We start from the raw sequence: 14,331 nt of genomic DNA, 5'->3' as shown, positions 1-14,331 counted from the left end.
GATCAATGCATTCATCAATTAAAAATAATAATTTCATTAATTCCGTTTCGTGATTTGCTAACCATTTTCTCTATTTTGCACTTCGATCGTGTTTTTGTGTATTGTTTGCTGTTGTTACCTGCTGACCCGCCCATACTGGAGATCTGATTCCTCCTGGAGTCTAAATAAACATTCTGATTCTGATCAATGGCAGCATAAACGTCGAAGGTGCAGCCGTGACGTCACCTGCTCGAGTGACCGCTGCTGGCAAAAGGGCCTCCACCACAGGGGGTGCTTTGGCCCACCCTTCCATGCGTCTTTGAAGATGTAGCAAACGCCCACTCGACACGCAGAGGCTTATCTACAAACCTAACCGCCCCCAAAATGTCAAGGTTTTTTTTTTGTTAAACAAGGCCCGATATTCACAAACAACACATTTGCCCCTATTCTTTGGGTTTTTCGGTAAAGTCACGTCGATTGGTTCAAATTAATAAAAAATTAAATAAACAAAAAACGACGACGTTTCGATCACAACACAAACCATCGTCATCAGGAGGAAAACAGATTGCTTGTGTTGTGATCGAAACGTCGTCGTGTTTGGTTTGTTTTCGTTTTATTAATTTGAACCCATCTACGTGACTTTACCGAAAGACCCAAAATATATGAATCCCTGCAGTGGCGAAAGCTTTAAGTCACGATTTCACATTTGCCCCTATCGCCCCCCCCCCCCGCGCCCCGATTAAATCCGTCGCTGATCAAACGCGACCTGCCGATCAACTAACGGCAGTGTGACGGGTCATACTGCAGGGGGGCATTTATGACATTTGTGAAATTGTGTCAATTGCTGCGCTGCGAGATTGAACCGGCGACCTCTGGACTGCAAGCGCATTGACCATTCTGCCGAGGCAGCATTAGGTAGCCAGTGCAGAGGGCAATATCATGCTTGACCCTACACCTTGCCAGCGTGCAACGTTTGCCCAACGTTTGCACGTTCACTGGGCTGTTACAGACGCAGACACCGCATTTAGGGCCTATTTGACTCGTAGAAACTCGAAACAAATCGCCCGATCTTCTTGGTTCTTTCGGTAAAGTCACGTAGAATGGAAATAATAAAATAATAAAAATAAAACATCATTCTCAAGACGTTTCGGCCACAACGCAAGCAGCCGTCCTCAGGTGGAGAGCCGGTCTGTCGAGCAGACTTAATGCCTCGCAACTCTTTCCTTTCCTTCCCTGTGCTTTCTTTTTGGGAGGTCTCCGCGCCTACCGGCGGTGTACGGAGCAGGGGGGCCCCGCGCTAACGTACCAACGGCGACAGCAGGCAGCAGATCCAAGAAGATGAATCCCTGCAGTCACGAAAGCTTTAAATCGAAATTTAAATCGCCCGATCTCCATATTTACATGCACGGTAGGCACAATATCTTCTCCTGCCTCCCCTTCTCCTCCACCCCCTCCTCGTAGTTGTTTACCCAGGAAAGTCTCGCTGAGTCTCTTGACTCGTTATCAGGAGGATCCTGTCAAGATATCGCAAGAGGGGGTGGCGACGGTTGTGATGTCTGATCCCAGTTGGGTAATTTGCAGGTATTAGACTGGCAAAATGGACCCATTGATATAACTGCTCGAACCGAGCTATGGCTGTTCTGATTCTTCTTTTGTTTCAAAGACAACGCATTTATTAACAGAGAATGATTGTTTGCATGTTTTGCCACAAGTACGTGTGGTTAATGCAGACTTTATGCCTTGCAAAATGTATTTATTTGGTGTTTGAACACCTTAACACCTCTATAATTGCCCCCCTCCCTCCATCCCCCGCGATTATATAATTCCTCTTCACAGCCATCTCTTAGACACACTTAAGCGGTTGTGCTTTCGCTACGTTGTCCCCACCTGAAGAAGGACGCTTGTGTTGCACCCAAAACGTCGTGATTTAATTTAGTTGTTTTCATTTATTTTATTAAATCTTTTACCTACGTGACTTTACCGAAAAAAACAAAGAGTAAGCACCTTAACACCTCCTGTTTTATTGCCAGAAAGGGTAAGAACTTCTTCTTATTTTTCATCATTTTGGATACTGCCTAAAAGGTCCCATAGGGGTCTTGAATGTCCACTGCGAAGCAGACGGTGCAATTTTGTTATCGTTAAAACACACCTCTGTATCAATCACGACCTCCTCCTGTACATCAGGCGAGGTAGTTACCATCTCGCCACCGCGACGTGGAAACCACCCCCCCCAAAAAAAAAACCAGCGCTAAAAGGCTTCGCCTTGACGCGCTCGCCGATTAATCAGCCAGTCCCCCTCCCAACGACGAGGCCGATGTCATCCCCCTCGCGTCGTAGGCCTCGTCGCCCCCGCGGTGGGATGTCGCCTTCATTGCGTCGCGCGTGGCGTAGCGTCGTGTCTTTGTGAATGGGGTTACCCGCTCTCGAGGGCAAATCGGCGCGTTGGGACGCGTTGCTGTGCGTTCGTGCGCGCTCGCAAATCTTTCCTTTCCTTTCTAGGTTTGAAGCTTTCGTGACTGCAAGGATTCATATTGTTAGGTTTTTTTCCGGTAAAGTCACGTAGGTAAAAAAAATTAAATTAATAAAAGTAAAATCAAAATAAAATAAAAATCACGACGTTTTGGAAGCAACACAAGCCTCCGTCTTCAGGTGGAACAGTCACAGCACGATAGCCCTATCAAGTGAGAGAAATTACAGGAAAACCGTGTCTCTATATATACTGGTTAAGGATGGGAGGAGCCAAGGTAGGCCCTGAATACCATTGTTGTGAGGTTCGGTGCGGCTGACGCACGCCGCTAGGAATGAGCCCTTGTTGTGCAAACCAGCTGCGGCTGATGTAAAGGTGCGTGCAAAAGGGACTAAGCCCTTCCTTTCCTTCCCTGTGCTTTCTTTTTGGGAGGTCGCGCCTACCGGCGGCGTACGGAGCGGGGTTTGCCCCGCGCTTACGTACCGACGGCGACAGCAGGCAGCAGATCGCGCAAATTCCCAGCAGGTTGTAGACGGCCGAGCCCACGATCGTACTGACTCCGATGTCTCCCTTGGTCACGAACACACCTGCGCGAAGGTGGAAAGGAAACGCACGGGCACGCCGTGATAACCCACGCGGCAGACGCACGACCCTTTGCGTAGCCCCAACAGTATGTCGAGGCTATACTGGATGGGGTTATTTGTGTGCGTTTCAGTTTTCATTGATTAGGTATAGCCCTGTGAGCCATTGGGCTCTTGAATCGCGTGCAACCGCAACAAACAAAAAACATGAACAAGAAAACATCTTAAAGTGACTACGCGCCAACAGAAAAATCCAGGAAAAAACAGCAAAGTCTTCCGGAAAAAGCACTGTATATTCAAGTTCAAGTTCATGTATTAGGTATAGCCCTGTGTGCCATTCGGCTCTTGAATCGGGTGCAACCGCAAAATTTTTTTTTTTTACAAAAAACATCTTCAAGTGAATATGTGACTAACAGAAATCCAAGAAAAGACAGCAAAGTCTTCCGGAAAAAGCACCGTACATCAAAAAAATCCCAGTGGGTAACGCGTCTCTCCCCCTAAGTGCGCGTCCCACTAAGTGCGTGTCCGTGTCAGTGGCAGACCTAGGAATGCGGTGACCATCTCCGGTGCCGAGCTGCCAGCCGCCATGAATGTGGCTCCTGCCACATCCAGCGTGAGACCGAGGCCTGTGTCAGGAAGACAGAAAGATGGGGGTGGGGGACAAAGCATGGTCAGGTCACGCAACGCACATTTGCAGCGATTTGTTGATCCACCGCTGGACGAAAACCACCCCGTGCTGTTGTTAGCCATGGGAGTTGTTTGACGATATAATGCGTTAATCAGAATGTTTATTTAGACCGGAGGAATCCGATGAGCCGCGAAGCTCTTTTACAACAAACGTCCGGTGTGGACGGGTCGGCAAGAAGGTTTTTTAGGTTCACGTTTATTTAGTTTCACCGGCTGAGAGCTCAATTTGCACGGTCGGCTACGTACGGCGCGAAAGAAGTTCAACACATACTCTTAGGTTTTTTTCGGTAAAGTCACGTAGGTAAAAAATTAAATTAATAAAAGTAAAATAAAAAATCACGACGTTTCGGAGGCAACACAAGCTTCCGTCTTCAGGTGGAACCGTCACAGCACGCTTGCTGTATCAAGTACTACTTGATACAGCAATCGTGCTGTGACGGTTCCACCTGAAGACGGAAGATTGTGTTGCCTCCGAAACGTCGTGATTGTTAATTTTACTTTTATTAATTTTAAGTTTATTTTTTACCTACGTGACTTTACCGAAAAAACCTAAGAGTATGAATCCTTGCAGTCACGAAAGCTTCAAATCTAAGTTCAACGCACACACACATACATTTGCACGTGTGACCTGGGGCGTTAGTCTGCCAGTAGGGGGCAATGATTGCTTTGCATGATCCCCTTCGAGTAATTTGCAGAAAAAGACGTTTGCTTTGTATTCCAGAGAATACGCCACGTGCATCTCTGTAATCTTCATAACCACGATGACCTAGTACAGATACATGTGTGTTGACTGACTCTCTGTGTTGCATTACATTATATTTCGATATTTTACTATGTTATTTAATTTTAATGTGTCTTTCTCCTGATTTTCAAGCTTGCGTTGCCGTGCCGCGTCGTCATCTTACTTGCAGCAGCATCACGTTGCCGTCCACTCATTGATATGCTATTTTTTTCTCTGTCCCCTCCCTCTCTCCGCCCCCGCTCCCCTCTCTATATTTAAGGGACCGTCACAGAAACGACCTCTCTCTTTGTGCCGATGTGTTCTCTCTCTGTGTGTCCTTGTGATGTCTGTCTGCTTGTATGTCTGTCTATAGTTTTCTAGTTAGATTTTTGTTGCTATTTCTTTTATGCCTGATGATGATTGCTTGTGTTGCAATCGAAACGTCGTAATATGCTATTATTTAATTTATTATTTTATCTTTAGACGTGACTTAACCAAAAGAACCAAAGAAAAAATGTGAAGCCAAATTACAGCTTTTGAAAAGGTTTAATTATACCTCTTGGAACCGAGTTTCTCACAATTCTAGTTGTGAACGTACAAAAAAATGCTTCGCACGAAGCGTTTCACAAAGCAAAAAGAAGTCTGAAAAGTCGTGACCGTGTGATTGTGTACTGAGCTCGCAAATGCAGAGCACTGCAGTGTACGCACTGTGATTACATGAGTAGAAAGGCTAAAGCGCAGGACTGAAATTGCTCGCTCATGCCACTCCACCTGAGGACGGTTACTTGCGTTGTGGCCGAAACGTCGTGAGAATTATTTAATGATGTTGTATTTTATTATTTTATTATTTCCATTCTACGTGACTTTACCGAAAGAACCAAGAAGATGAAAAAGAGTGCCGTTCGAGAGGGCATTTTGTCCTACTCATCCACGCTGACGTACACACACGTGTGTGTGTGTTGAACTTCTCTGCGCGTGCCCTTTCTGGGAGTGCGCGAGACGTGGCCAAACTTTATTGAGAAGATAAATAATCGAAAACACAAATTAAGCACGGGGCACGCAAGTACAACTAATTTGTTTAATCAAACCCTGTGTGTTTATTGACATTGTAAAAAACATTAGCATTGAGAACCAAAGGGGTGCAAGGCTGTGGTCAAAGTGAAGAACCACTGCATTTACATCATCAAGGCTGCATCACGTGATTAGAAAGGCTCAGTGGATACACTCAACGCACCAAAATCAGGCATCCCGATTGTAGAGTTTAAAAGCAGTGGTATTTTTTTTATAATTTAGCAGTGTTACTATTATAATGTGAGGAATTTACAATAAAAGTAGCAATGCATTATTTACGCTGAAACAAAAGTCTATAAAATCGATTACAAATGGAGCAAAAAAAAAGCTATTACTGTAATTGTTTTACAAATGGTGATTGCAATTTCGGAAAACAAAATTGGATCATTTAAAACGGCTGTTGTGTTTAGATTGCCATTTTTTATTTTTTGCATTGACCGATTTTTACGGTTCAATAAAACTCGGCGCAATGAACAATCACGACCTTGAAGTTGTTATTGTACGAATGGACGAAGCTACAGTCATCTTTTTTTTGTTATAATGTCCGTAAGCGGGCAAGTGTGCGTCTTGATGCACCGAACAATTTGTGGGTTTGCCGCCCGTCGCAGAGGTTCGTTGTTCTAGCCCCAGCGGACACCCCCGGTCGATACTGTGGGTGAATAGAGCACACGTTTACGCTTAGCAGTCGACGTTAAGGATCCCTTGATGTCCTTTAAAAAAAAAAAAAAGGGAGTATGCCAGCGCCACGCCGACTGTCGCGGTCCAAATTTGAAACAAAACCAAAAAAATCACTCGCTAAATTATTGAATTCGAAACAATCACATCGCCAGGTTTTTTGTCAAATCTCGGAAGCTGGATGGGAAATATTTACCGGGGCGGCCACTGGAGTTAAAGCCGTGAGAATGTCTTCAACACGTGGCGTTGCTACCTACCCGCTTGGCCACGTCACCGCTCACACTTTTTTTTTATTGTGGGCCCCTCTTTTGTTTTGGGCCTTGGACAATGTCCCATTTGCCCAGCCGAGGCAGGGGAGTGGGTCGATGGGTAATCACCCCTTTAGACCCTACTGGTAAATATAAACATTTTATTGATTTTATTGATATTTACCAGCGGAAATACATTGAAAGTATTTCTCTATTGTTGTTAATAAATGTAGGTCGCTATTTGTATGTGTGCACGTTTGTTGAACTTCTTTCGCGCCCAACTGTGACTTCCTAATGTCGGAAGGAAGAGCGTTCCAGACGGCCGGGAGAAGCGCATCTGACCGCCTTTGTTGCATAATTAGCCAAAATCCGCCGCTGCGTTCACGTGGTGGTTTACGCTCCTGGACGAGATCAGCGAGGTAATGCGGTTCACTTGCGGCAAGCATTTTTTAAATCCTTTATATTAAGTTCGCTTGCTTGCTTGCGCGCTTACGACCGTGCAAATCTTTCGGTCGTTTTTTAACCCACTTCCCGTGATGCAATCGAGCTGACATTTTGCACACAGACTCGTTGTGCGTGACAATTTATTTTCGTGAAAAACCTTTTTCCAAAATTTTCAACATTTTAGGAATTTTTTTAAAATATTTAATTACCAATTGCTTAATGGTGGCAGGCAATCATCTGACCCATAGGTGGCAGCCATCTCAAGCCAACAAAAATGTACAATATAAACAATCATACAAAGACTGAAAACCTTATAATCCTCATATACGACTTTCCTTATATTTAATTAAAAAAACCAATGTGATAAAAATGAAACTCTTACTCAAGAAAAACGGAAATGAATAATAAAATAAAACCGATGCCACGCATATAAAGGATTTATAGTGAAAAACTTAGTTTTTACAGGTTACTTTTTTAACCAATCTCCCACCCCCCCCCAAACCTTTCCCCTACCCCCTTCGCCACCCTAACAACCCTCTAGATCCGCGTATTCTCCGCAGCCGCGCCGACTCACGATCGCTGATGAGCTCGAGCGAGGGCAGGAAGTAATAGTCACACACGATGGCGATGGCGAGGAGGAGGTAGAGGGCGATGATGATGTAGATGAGGACACCGCCCTCACGCTGCTCCTCCGGAGTGAAGAAGCCAGGGGGGAACTCGTCCGAAGCAGGTCCCACGCACCCCGTGTCGTTTCCTGCGCGACGGACATCGTGACGATCACCCCCAGCACGTAGCCACTTATCGTCGACGGCAGCGGCGTCACCATTCAAATTCTTTGGTTGCTTTCGGTAAAGTCACGTAGGTAGAAAAAATGATAGCAATAAAATAACTAAAATGGAAATAAAGTGAATTAAAAAATGAGAAAAATATCACGACGTTTCGATCGCAACACAAGCGGTCGTCATCAGGAAAAGGGGGGTTAGCCTCTAAAGGCAAACCTTTATAAAAACAATTCGCTTGTGTTGCGATCGAAACGTCGTGATATTTTTATTCACTTTATTTGTATTATTTCTATCCACGTGACTTCACCGAAAGAACCAAATAATATGAATTCCTGCAGTCACGAAAGTTTTCAGTCAAAATCATCATCATCATTCATTCCTGATGGTGTTCGTAGCTGCTGCTGCTGCTACTGCTGCTCATCTCCGTTCGAGAATTTTTCGACCCAATCCCAGCCACTCGATTTCGAGGGGGTGCGGATATCTTTCGATTTAAAGCTTTCGTGACTTGCAGGGATTCATTTTCTTGGTTCTTTCGGTAAAGTCACGTAGAAGGGAAATAATAAAATAATACAAATAAAACATAATAAAATAATTCTCACGACGTTTCGGCCACAACGCAAGCAACCGTCCTCAGATGAAGACGCTGTCTTTCCCGACAGACCTGTTCTTCACCTGAGGACGGCTGCTTGCGTTGTGGCCGAAACGTCGTGAGAATTATTTTATTAGGTTTTATTTTTATTATTTTATTATTTCCATTCTATGTGACTTTACCGAAAGAACCAAAAAGGTGCGGATATCTTCCAGTCCCAGGCGACGTCCCGAGCCGGGCATCTCCCTCTGCCCTCCGTGGTCGTCACACGCATCGGAAATCCCTTTCGTCTTTTCTTTTTGTTGTTTTCTTCACGGCCGAAGTTATCCGCGACCCTTTTCGCCCGATCCTCCTCCTCCTTTTTATCCACTGGATGGATTATTATGGTCGATGCCCCCACCCTCTCCCTCCCTGCGGTTGAGTTCACCTATTCACAGTGTGTAGTAATCTCTCGTTTTTTTATGAGATTTTTTTTCTGTACACAAGAAACAAAGGCCCGGAGTAGAACGTTGGGTGACAACAACAACAACAAAACAATATCCCGCCAGGACCGTGAATCTGACACGTCCTGATTGATGGGAGGCGGTGGGAGAGGGTGGTAGACAATCCGTTGGAGGCGTGGATGAGAGAATTCGTTGTTTCGTTGTACATAGAAAAATCGCGTTGGTAGAAGATTCGTAATTTTTGTTGTTAAAACGTCGTGGCGAGGAAGAAGAGGCGGCGGGCGGCGGTGGGGGATGTGTTTAATATACGGCTGGGGGAGTCCCTGGCTTATATGGCCGGAGGTTGTGGTGGGGCGAAGAGAAGTGTTGGGTGTAAGCCGAGGATGTCGCTCCCAAAATCAGCAGCACGTAAATGCTGGACAGCCGCTCGTCAAATCTCCCACGTCCCAAAGCAGAGTCTCATCACTCCCCCTAACCGCTGCGCGAACGTTCTCTCATTACACAGTAACGCATCGGTATGATTCTACGATACGATGTATAACAGCGCAGTGGTTACTTTACACTTTTACCCAAGTTTTACTCAGCAGATTGGTGAAGGTGAGCTGCTTTGACGTGGGTGTATAGAAGCACTGTGTACAGTGCCGGATAAAGCATCTCCCTGCACGACGGACACAATAATCCCCTGTGGGCTGGCGTAACCAGGAGGTTCCTACCAGTACTATGTTACGCCTTCGACGTGTATTCCCTATACTCGCTTAACGACCAAATCACTTAACGACCAAATTTCGTGGAACAAATGACCGTCGTTAAGAGGGCTTCTACGGTACATACGAAATTAGTATGACTATTACCCATTTTAGATTTGAAACTTTCGTGACTGCAAGGATTCATACTCTTAGGTCTTTCGGTAAAGTCACGTAGGTAAAAAATGAAATAAAAATTAATAAAAAATAAAACAATAAAAAACAAAAAATCACGACGTTTCGGAGGCAACACAAGTATCCGTCATCAGGTGGGACCGTCACAACCAGATTTGCTGCATCGAGTGTTTTATTTTTATTAATTTTTATTTCATTTTTTTACCTACGTGACTTTACCGAAACAACTAAGGGCATTACCCGTTTCATCATCTCGTCTAACACGCATGTGGTTGGAGTGGTGGGCTCCCGTCTCAGCCTCGTGCCCCACGGCGTAGTCCAGACGGAGCAGCAACAGAAGCGTTGACGAGGCCCCCAAGATGCAGCGAGCAGCACTGCTGCCAAGACTTGGGTCCATGTCAGCTTGTCGGAGAAGGCTGCTCCCCACCCACTCCTCCTCTCTTCCCTGCCACACACGAAGCACGCGCAGCCACGCCACGTACGACGCGCAAGCAGCAATAGTCACGCACAGAATCGGATGTATTCGTACTGCAGGATGAATCCGATGAGCGACAAAGCTCACAGATGTCCAGCAAGGGCATGAGGTCAAAACGTTACAACAGCAAACAAACACGATAGGAGTGAAAATTATAGGAAAATGTATGCAAATCATCACACAAAAATGTACAACTGAAACGAAACTATTTTTTATTTCACCAGGTAAAGCTCATTGAGCTTCTAGATTTGAAGCTTTCGTGACTGCAAGGATTCATACTCTGTGGGTTTTTTCGGTAAAGTCACTTAAGCGGTTGTGCTTTCGCTACGTTGTCCCCACCTGGAAAAGGGCGCTTGTGTTGCGCCCGAAACGTCGTGATTTAATTGAGTTGTTTTCATTTATTTTATTTTATTTTTTACCTACGCGACTTTACAGAGAAAAAACAAAGAGTATGAATCCACTGAGATTATTAGCTTCTTCTTTAGCAGGGGCCTGACCACAAATGATAGCTCAATGAAGTGGCTTAACACGTGGAAATTTTGCGGTGCCATATACTATAAACGCATGTTTCTAAACGTGGAGGGGAATAAAACTGGAGGATTCAGAGAAGAAATCCACGCGACCACGGGAAGAACACGGGAAGAACACGCAAACTCCTAACATACAGGCATCAGGGTCGGGATCGAACCCACGATCTCCTGCATTCCAGGCGAGGTAGTAAACATCTCGCCACGTGGCACCCCTTAAATAAATTATACATAAACTCGGTGTTTGAGCTGCTGGCGACTCCCATGCCATGTGCGGGTCGTGGGGGCTGTTTGACCATACTTCACCACACTACCCAGTGCATGTTAGTGAAGACGACAACGTAGCCCATCCAAGCACCGTCCAAATTCAACTCTGCTTAGCTTCGGAGATCTGACGCATTGGCATCACCCGATTATACTGGTAGGAACCACCTGGTTCCACCAGCCCACAGGGGATTATTGTGTCCGTCGTGCAGGGAGGGGCTGGGTGGGGAGGGTGGGGAGGGGCTGGGTGGGGAGGGGAGGGGCTGGGTGGGGAGGGTGGGGCTAGGTGGGGGGTGGAAGGGGTGGGGCTGGGTGGGGAGGGGCTGGTCACCCCGTGGTGCCCTTATAAAACTCAACGTTTAACCTACTCACGCCGGCTTGTGCCCGCCCTCACAGTTGGCCATATTTGCGGAATACACCACGCCGCCGTTGACCCTGGCCATTGACCGAGCAACCCAACGTTCCTACCAGCTCCCTCCGCAGGAATGTGTCCATTCTCACGGCTGGAATTTGGCCAAAGAAAGAGCAAACACAGATTTCACGTCACGGGTTTTCGCGAATTCCTCTGTGACTGAGCTGAGAAGCCATCGACTCACTGCGCCTGAGAACCTCAGCCGTGCCAGCTCAGTGGTCTGACCTCTGAGCAACTGGGGTCACTTATGGGGCCGTCCATAAATGACGTCACGCGATTTTGGACGATTTTTGACCCCCCCCCCCCCACCTCGTCACAAAGCGTCACAAAAAGTCAGACCCCCCCTAAAATATGACGTCACAAAGCTCTGCCCCCCCCCCCCCCCCCCAAAAACATATTTCCATTTTGAAAATAAAAAATGCTTCAAATCGCTTAAAACTCTGATGTTGTAGAAGTGTTGTTATAACAATTAGTGTTGTTATAACAATTCTATATTTATTTAAAGTTGCGCATTTTGATGTGACGTCACATGTCTCAATCAACCCCCCCCCCCCCTCGTCACACATCGTCACAAATGTCTGACCCCACTCCCCCTAGGTGCGTGACGTCATTTAATAGGGCTGGACATCATCGTTAGGTATTATGAGACGCGCAGGAGGGAGGTGAGGACGCGAAACTACACAGCCTACCATCAAAAGCATCACGGGGGAAAACAAATTGTGCTGCATTGCTTGTATGTGGGAAAATTAAATTGAAGATTAATGTCTCTCGTTTCACATTTTTGGAAGATGTTAATCTCTTTAAAGGTGACCACGCACATTCCGAAAATGCAATGCATGCATTCCTGTATTTTTAATTTCACTTACCGAACTCAGGAATCCATATATTCTGGATTTTAATTCGCATTTTTACCCACCTCCCCGCCCCCCCCCTTCTGTATTTGAAGACAAAAATTGGGGGAGCGTCTGACAGTCCTTAGAAGACGGCATGTGCAACATGAGCGCAGCATTAAACCCATCCGTGACCATACTTCACCATGACTCGTACACACCGGGGTTAATACTGGCAGGAACCTCCTGGTTACACCAGCCCACAGGGGATTATTGTGTCCGTCCGTCCGTCGTGCAGGGAGGGGCTGGGTGGGGAGGAGAGGGTGGGGAGGGGCTGAATGCGAAGGGGAGGGTGGGGAGGGGCTGGGTGCGAAGGGGAGGGTGGGGAGGGGCTGGGTGGGGAGGTGAGGGAGGGGCTGGGTGGGGAGGGTGGGGCTGGGTGGGGAGGGGAGGGTGGGGAGGGGCTGGGTGGGGAGGGTGGGGAGGGGCTGGGTGGGGAGGGTGGGGCTGGGTGGGGGGTGGGAGGGGCTGGGTGGGGAGGGACTGGGTGCGGAGGGTGAGGGCTGGGTGGGGAGGGGCTGGTCACCCCGTGGTGCCCTTATAAAACTCAACGTTTAACCTACTCACGCCGGCTTGTGCCCGCCCTCACAGTCGGCCATATTTGCGGAATACACCACGCCGCCGTTGACCCTGGCCATTGACCGAGCAACCCAACGTTCCTACCAGCTCCCTCCGCAGGAATGTGTTTATTGGCTGCACCATCATCAGCAGCAGCCACGATCTATCCACTGCTGAATTAAAGCCTTCAGCAAGGCGTCGACAAGAACGAAACAACTGTATGTGTAGTACAGTACAAACTACACAACACATTGCATCAAAATAGAACAATGCGCAGTGATTTGAAATGCTGTTCCTTTTTAATCATTTGTAAATACTAGAATGTCGGGGGCCTTATTCTAGATCCTTCAGAGGGCTTATCGGTGCTTTGCCCATCGCCCCCACTGATGTCCTCTATCCCCCCCCCCCCATATATGATAATATTTATTGGGGCGGGGGGGGGGGGACACATCCTCAAATATGCTCAAAATGTCCCCCCCAATAAATTGCTATAAAAATATAATGGCTATGCTATGTAAATAAAAACAACAATTTGCTAAACCTTGGCCACAATATCAGGACTTGTCTTCATATAAATGAATGTAGATACTACTGACTCTATTGTGTGTAGGATATACTGCACAATGGGTTTTTTTAACCTGCGCCAAAATAAACCAAAAACCAAACCAGCTCGCCTGTTGACAAAGTAATCGGAATTCTATTCTGAGGATCTTTAAATGGATCAAAATGTACGGCATAGACCGATCCGCATCACAAAAATGAAACTTTCAACGAACGCTATACACACACCTCAAGCAGAAGTGAGTGCATGAAATAGACTCCGTAACAGAGCACACCTCGCAAGGCCATGCATAATGGGAACATAGATCGACGAAAGTTGCCAAGATACCGTTGAACCAAAATCATTTATATTCAGGCCGATCCATTCATAGATATCCCACGTATGCGTAACGTCCATCTTCGATTCTTCTCGCACGGGTTAATGAGCGCGGTGAAAGAGATGGCTCCCACGTCTTACAAACGTCGAGTGGTGCACAGAAAAGATGTAACGAGCTCTGTTGAGAATGGTGGCATGTAAGAGGCTCCGAAAAATCAATATATACAAATGATCGAACACGAATTTCTCCCAACAAAATGGAATAGACTATCTATAAATGCATCAACGTATACACACACACACACACAATATTAATATAAAATTCGACTTCTGTGGTTGTATAACGTACCTACCGAGCAGAGATGACGATGACAATCAAACTCTTAAGACAAAGCAAAAAAAAATAGCAGCACAAAATCGCCTTATTATAATAAGTATTGTTCCTCTTCCACTCTTGTCACTCCTTGATTCTTTTTCGGGTGCGTGCCGGACACCGAACGAATTTTCACTGTGACAGGCAGCAAAAGGCACCACAAAAGTCTATGGGGGTGGTGGTGGTGGTTGGGTGGTGGGTGGCGGTGAGCGAATATAGATCCCTGATCTTTCTTGTGCGTGTGAAACTGCGTGCAATGGAAAGAATTGCAAAGCACAAGACGGAGAAGCAGTGAAACAGCAGCAGCAGGAGGTTTGGTGGTGGTGTGGTGGTGGTGGCACGCGTGACGCAAGTCAGCTGAGATCACGAGTTTGAGCACTCTTAATCCGT

At 46.5% G+C, this 14,331-nt stretch overlaps 1 protein-coding gene across 1 annotated transcript in view; it reads right to left on the bottom strand.

Annotated features, from left to right (window-relative positions):
* SLC24A5 (solute carrier family 24 member 5) overlaps nt 1–9,989 on the bottom strand; it is a 29,066-nt gene extending 19,077 nt beyond the window's left edge. The window contains exons 1-4 of the mRNA XM_078618755.1: nt 9,806–9,989; nt 7,448–7,627; nt 3,570–3,653; nt 2,930–3,033 (exon numbers count right to left, since the gene is read on the bottom strand). Of these exons, the coding sequence (XP_078474881.1) occupies nt 2,930–3,033; nt 3,570–3,653; nt 7,448–7,627; nt 9,806–9,962 (525 nt within the window). The 5' untranslated portion in view covers nt 9,963–9,989. The remainder of the gene's footprint in view (nt 1–2,929; nt 3,034–3,569; nt 3,654–7,447; nt 7,628–9,805) is intronic.
* Nucleotides 9,990–14,331: the final 4,342 nt, after the last annotated feature.

The sequence above is a fragment of the Lampetra planeri genome, chromosome 59, assembly GCF_965212315.1.
Source record: "Lampetra planeri chromosome 59, kcLamPlan1.2.h2, whole genome shotgun sequence".
Taxonomy (NCBI): Eukaryota; Metazoa; Chordata; class Hyperoartia; order Petromyzontiformes; family Petromyzontidae; genus Lampetra; species Lampetra planeri.
Note: the sequence above shows the minus strand (reverse complement) of the source record. Positions and strands in the feature narration are given on the sequence as shown.